The 6,802-nt window shown below is 37.0% G+C and overlaps 1 protein-coding gene across 1 annotated transcript; it reads left to right on the top strand.

Moving 5' to 3' along the window:
* Positions 1-4,565: 4,565 nt before the first annotated feature.
* Positions 4,566-5,169, top strand: LOC115632966 (NADH dehydrogenase [ubiquinone] 1 alpha subcomplex subunit 7). The gene has a single exon (XM_030530266.1). The coding sequence runs from the start codon at positions 4,615-4,617 to the stop codon at positions 5,044-5,046; it is 432 nt and encodes a 143-aa protein (XP_030386126.1). The 5' UTR covers positions 4,566-4,614; the 3' UTR covers positions 5,047-5,169.
* Positions 5,170-6,802: the final 1,633 nt, after the last annotated feature.

Raw genomic sequence — 6,802 nt, 5'->3', positions numbered from 1 at the left:
TATATTTATCATTGGCTTCCGTTGTTCAGCTTTGGCTTTGTAGACACGGCATTCCCTAGACCAAGCCGGGTGACTACCTCCACAATTGGCGCAACAAAAGCTCTCCAACGAGGTTTCCTTGCATTGCGCAGTTGGGTGGTCTTGCGCACATTTTCCACAGATGAAAGGTCTCCAACAATAATTCTTTGTATGAGCAAATCCTTGGCATCTGTGGCAGAGGATTGCATCAAAATTTTTTTTTTTTGGGTATCTCAACTATGACCCTTTGACGCCGAATTTGTTTAATTTGGAGCACAAACTGCCATTTGATGTCGCTACTGTGGTGTACTTTGATTGAGAGTTCACCACAGAAAATGTAAGTGTACTTGTAGTCGATGTACAAGTGGTTGAGGCAAACCAGTTACTGGTTGAGCTTGACGGCTTTACGTATGGTTTTCCCACTGACATATGCAGGTCTTTGGTTATTTTTGCTCTCAGCTCCGAAGGTGATTTACCAGAAATTGTTCTCATCTCCACGTACTTCGGCAGCTTATTGACTACTTTCTCAGCTGCTCCGAGAGCGGCCGAGTCTTCATCAGCATTCATTTAAGTGAGATAAGATGATTTGCAAAAAACAAGCAAAGCAGAAAAATTCTGGGCTGTCTCTGCTTCGATGACGTGTATACGTCAGCAGAGCAGCCCCATACAGCAGATTAATTGTTGATTGGAATCCAAGAAAATATGGACACTAAACGATTGCCAAACAGCCAAGGTGAAACTAGGTTTCCGGGTGATTTTTCTTAAAACGCACTAGACGCGAATTAATTGAAAAAGAGGAATTTAATACAATTTTTCACGGAGCGCAGAATAAAAAGTCGACTAGTCACTTTAAATTATAAATCTAATTTCCATACATAACGAAAGGTTCATGCCAGAGACTGGTACGAACTTCTTATATAAATCCAAACTTCCGCAATCAACTGAAAACCTATGATTATTTTCGCTCTACCATAGCTGTTTTTTGAGTAGCACATTTTAGTCTTTAAACAAAAGGAAAACATTCAACAATGAACTTCTTATTCGCTCTGGTATCCATTGCTCTGCTAGGAGTGGGCTTCGTGGAATCTGCTGTTATCAACGCATGGCCGGATAAGCTGCATCTAAAGGACTAAATTTTGTGCTGATGTCCCAAATATATATTTTCAATAAAAAACATAAACTAAATTTTGTCTTAATTCATTTGTACCACTTACGATTTGGAGACTGCGCTTTCGCAATTTAAATATTTTTTACAAATCAATCTGTCTTGTATCGAGGCGCGTGTCTAGTACGAACTCTAACAATAACTTCTCAGCCTCAGAAATTAATTGGTAAACTTTTGCTTATATCAGACAATTTCGATGAGCTAAAAAAAGGAATGCGAATCAAAAATGGTTTTTGAACGGTTCGGGATTCACTTACATACTTTTAAATATTTACCGTACTTTCGTTTCCATGATTTTAAGTTCTCGAGTACAATATAAAAGTAACGGATTAAAATACAAAGTGTTGGCATTGATGTGTTTGACTATTTAAGACATTTTATTATTGCCCAAATCATTATTGATAGAACATGCATCTGCTATATTAATATCAATAGGAAGTACTCGTATATATGTGCCAGAAACATCACAATAACAGCAATAAAAAAAGAAATTTTTAAATCTGACTAAAACCCCACACAACTGTCTACTGTTATTCGAATTTTTTCACATATTTTACACTTATTACTGAAATGACAGAAAAGATACGATTTTATTATTCAAAAAAAAGTCAAAGATATGATTTATTAGTTTTAGTTTTACCTATTATATACAATTTCTAGATTAACATTGATTTGTAAAAGACTTTGTCGAGCCGATATTCCATAAAAATTCTACAAAACAAGGCTGCACTCTCATTTAAATTTTTCAGCTCCAAATCCGAATTACATAAATTATTTGTGATCTCCAAATAGAACAACGGAATCAAAAGAAAATTGAGGTTTGTTTTTTTTATCATACCCTCTACGCCAAGGGTACAGGCAGAAAAATATCAATTTTTGTTTCTAATAAATCAAAACTAAATAGTATTCAAGCAAATTGAGCTTTCCAAACACAAAATAGCACGAACAATAACGAAACTAAAACTCCTGTATTCCATATATAAATAAAGCACAAATTTTATATTTATACCCTGTACCCAAAGGGTAATAGGGTATACTAGTTCAGTCCCTCATCCAAAATTGCAATGTTTGATAGTATTAGGCCGATTTTAAAAGAAGTTCCATAGTTAATTTTTAGTTATTAAGGTAACTTATTATAATCAGAAGATGCCCAAATTTTAGTTAAGTTTTTGAATCGGATCACGGCTCCATTTTTTTTCTTTTTGAGCTTCCTTTTCTCACATGCACAAACATGAAATCAAATTCCATTAAGTTAGAATAGTTGTTTGATTAGTACAATTTTAGGTATTTTGGTATTGTTATAATCAGAAGATGCCCAAAGTTTTAGTTCAGTTGAAAGGCCTGATCCAGACTTTAGATTTTTTTTTTATTACCTTTCTCTTCTCACATAAAGCTTTCCCACATGCGCAAACACGAAATCAAATTCCCCTAAGTTTGAATAGTTGTTTGATTAGTTAATTTTTAGTTATTAAGGTAACTTATTATAATCAGAAGATGTCCAAATTTTAATTAAGTTTTTAAGCCTGACCAAGATTTCAAGTTTTTTTTTAACCATTTTTTTCTCACATGCACCAACACGAAATCAAATTCTCTTTGGTTAAAATATTTGTTTTTAGGTATTTTTATAATCAGAAGATGTCCAAAGTTTAGTTTAGTTTTTAAGTCTTGATGGCTTAATCTTTTTTTTTAACCATTCTTTTCTCACACAAAGCGTTCCCACATTCACCATCACGAAATCAAATTCTCTTTCATGTAGCCAGCAAATACATACTCGTATATAGCTAACCTGATATTTAGCTCGTAGGCTTATCGCAAATGATGGCAAAACACCGCGTGTGCCGTAAATTATAATCAAATTGAGAGTCAAACTGATTTATGCATTTCCCATATAGAACAAAAAAGTGATTGTAAAACATGGCTAAGCTACACATCGAACAACCACCTTTCCCCGCCCTCCCCCAAACACTAATAACACTACAAAAGCCAAAAGGTAAACAGGCGGCGCCTGCGCCACCCTTTGACGCGTGCGGCCCATGAGGCCGCGGGCCGAGCAATGAGCGTGGGACTCGGCCCGACTACAATTACGAGCACAAGGACGAGGACGAGAACACGAATCGGAGCTTGAGCCCAAGCTCTGGCACAAAGACATAATCAGCTCGATTTCGTAAATCTCGACAAGCTGCTTATCTGATGAAATGTGAGCAGCGTTCTAAGGCACAGTTCTCCTGATTAACATCTCACACGTTCGCTGAGCGGCCCAACTTCCGGCCCATGGCCCATGGCTGTCAAACTGACGGCGCTAAGCGCAATGTCAAGGCGTCAATTTTGTGACAGGCGCAGAACACACACACATACACACAATACATAAAATAAAATAAAGTACAGTAACTTTTTGAGCTGTCATTGTTTTTGCTGTTGCGTGGGTGCACGCGTCTGCCTGTCACATGACTGCTGCTGCTGCTGCTGTTGTTGTTGTTGTTTTGTTGTTGCTATTGTCTTTATTTTGCACTGCGCCCCATTTGATTGGCATCGGAAATTGAAGTGTTTTCATTAGAACGCATTTTGCGCTGTCTCGCATTGTCTTCAAACTTCAGACTCAACCATATTGCGAAAATTTCATTAGGTGGCCTCGAATTCTGGTCAAGTTGGTGGCATGCCACACGTAACCTCCAAATGCCAGCACCAGCCACGGCGCACCCCTCCAATCACTCCGGCCAACCCTCACATCCGTAGCGTGTCTTTTGTTTTTTGCGCCGTAATTGAAATTCATCGGCACAATTGCAGATTGGCGGATTTGATTGACAGTGCAGCGTCGCACGCATTTTTGGATAACACAAAAAAAAAAGAATAGATATAAAAGATTGACGCTTATTGAATTGACTTATTGAAGTGTGTGAGAGTTGAATGGGGAGGGGGCCGCATAAATCTGTGTGGGCGTAGTTTTGGGCACAACTGTTGCATGAATTCGTGTGGAATGAATCACTGAAATGCTTCACTGCATAAGATAATTCTAAAAAGAGCATAAAAGCTAACCTTATAGAAGACTGTGGAATATAAACATCGATTGAGCTACAATAACAATAACATTCGATTCTATTAATTTTTAAATACGATGAAGCAAATATAAGTATGTTATTAAACATTTTTTATAATAATAGTAATTAATGATAGAATAGCAAGAGGGCTGTTTAATACTAATTGAAATATATTATTTAATAATTGTTTTCATTGCATTCCACATATATATTCTTTAAAAATTAAGAACAACCTTTCTAAATTTGGGGTAAATAGTATTGCAAAAACTGTCAATAAGTTGGCGCACTCAAGTAGGCCATTTGTTTCACATACATATTATGTACATATATTATAAATACATAAACCTTATTTATTTTGGATTACAAAAAATTACAAATTTTTCTTCATGAAATAAAATGAATAAAATGCCCGACCGTCGTGACATTGGACCTTTTCTACAGCGCGTGCGCGCATTTCTTTTGGGCCGCGAACACACCACAGCTCATCGCCACCAATTCAATTTGTCGCCCCGGACTCAACCACCGCCAGATATACCTTCAGGTACAGCCAAGTTATGGACGAACTATTATTTTATGCGCGATGCACGTTGTCAGGTGCGTCCACCCATCGATTTGGTTCAGCAGAAAAAGGATCAAGAAGCTGCCGAAGCCGCGAAGATGAAGGCTGCCGAGGCCGCCAAAGCTAAGGGCCCCGAGGCTGGTAAAGCTAAGGGTACAGAGTCTGCGAAAACCGAAGAAAAGAAGCCGTGTGCAGACTCCATATCTAATAAAGGCAAGTGTAAGTCCGGTAAGCTGCCGACGCCGGGCAAATTGCATTTCTGGGATTAAGGACGGGGATATAAGAATAGAGCGATTATATGGTGTATCAGGAAAAGTTTTGAAATTTAAAGTAAATGGAGTAAATTTTAGTTATTAATAAATTGCCAGTACAGTGCTTAATATTAAACAAAACTGTATAACCAATACTATTTAGAAATGCAATTACAAATTGTATAAAAAATGTAAGCCCCAAAGCAAACGAACTTCAACGAAACTTTGTGGCTTTTGGTTTCTTCAGTGAAGGGTTTGAGAGTCCCTTTTCTGCAATTACATTTTATTCAAATCGAAATCGTAACTTTAGGGTCGAACTTTCGTTCCACACTAATTATTATTGATAAATAAAATTCTTCCCTGATATTAATATTTACTAGAAAGTAGCTGGCAATAGAAGATATTTAATAAATCCTACTCGTGAATTCGTTAGAGCCAAACAAAAAGCTATATAATATATGGAAAGTACGTAAGTTAAATATAGTAATGTAATGTTGTCTAGCTAAAAATTTCAAATTTAATTAAAACACTAAAAGTTTAAAGGTGAAAAGGTGAATCCAACATTTTATTTGGAGCCCATTAATTCTACAAACGAGCATAATTAACTTCCGCCTACTTATCACACTGTGCGCAACTGCGAACAACATAATTATAGCTTTAGGTATTTGAACAATTGACATCAATGACAGCAAAATGACAACGCAATGCAGAATCATAAAAAACGGAAATCTAATTAGACGTCCGGTTGCAAAATCATTTATTACACCTGCATGAAAATTTAATTAAGCGCACAATTATCGCAGTGAATGCCATCAAAGGTTTTAAATACGACCTTAATAACATTTAATGCAATCAGAATTTATTTTCCAAGTTTAAAACGTCGCCCGTTCGGCTCTGGGTGGATTATTGTAAATAATTGTTAATGATGTTTGTAGGTTGGCGTCCGAGGCTCGTCGTCGTCATCATCGATGTGGATTGTTGTTAATTGTCTGCCATTTCAAAATTTATGTTAATGACTTTTTGTCCCTGCATCGATTTATTTATTGATTGCAGAAGCATAATGCTATCTGCACAAAGCCACAGTAAGTTTGGCTCATTTGTGGGCGCATTCTCCACCCTCGAAAGGCATTCACTAATCTTCCATCTGGAGGTAGAAGTAACAGAAGAAAATACTCGTACCACATACACGCATAACTCACATTTGCGAATGGCATAATCAGATATTGCGTTATGCAAAAAAGAAGAAGAAAGAAAAAAAAACAAATATTCACAATTTTCGAGGGTGCTGTTTGGCTCAATTTATTGAAATTACCCTTATAAATGGCGCCAGAGCGAGGGGTGACTCTGACTTCGAGTGTCAAATTGAAAAAGGGTGTCAATTGCTTGTAAATTTCGCTAGCTCTGCTCCTTGCCGTCCCGTCCCGTACCCCCCTCCCACCGCACTTGTCAGGCCAACATGTTGCCAACAATTTGGATTTTGATTTTGATTTTCCTCCTCATTTTGCTGCAGCTGCTGTGAGCCAAGGATATATGAAATTCAATACAATGCGTAGCATACTTTGCAGCGTCTCCCAACTCTACTACTGATTCCGTCCTCACTTTTATGTGCCTCTTCTGATTTGTTGCTATGCATGTATATGAATATTGTTTAGCTCACACACACACTAGCACATGCCTATGTAGTCCCTAGTTTGCTGCCTACTTATATAGGTTAGCTAACAAAAAAAAAAAAAAAAAAAACAGTATTATTTATTGAGTTGTTTGGCAAGAATGT

This window comes from Scaptodrosophila lebanonensis, unplaced genomic scaffold (assembly GCF_003285725.1).
Source record: "Scaptodrosophila lebanonensis strain 11010-0011.00,11010-0021.00 unplaced genomic scaffold, SlebRS2 tig00001415-arrow-pilon, whole genome shotgun sequence".
NCBI lineage: Eukaryota > Metazoa > Arthropoda > Insecta > Diptera > Drosophilidae > Scaptodrosophila > Scaptodrosophila lebanonensis.
The sequence above is the reverse complement of the archived record's forward strand: the minus strand, read 5'-3'. Positions and strand labels throughout refer to the sequence as shown.

Coding starts and splice junctions, on each gene's coding strand:
- LOC115632966 (XM_030530266.1), top strand. CDS start 4,615: ATGAATAAAATGCCCGACCGTCGTGACATTGGACCTTTTCTACAGCGC.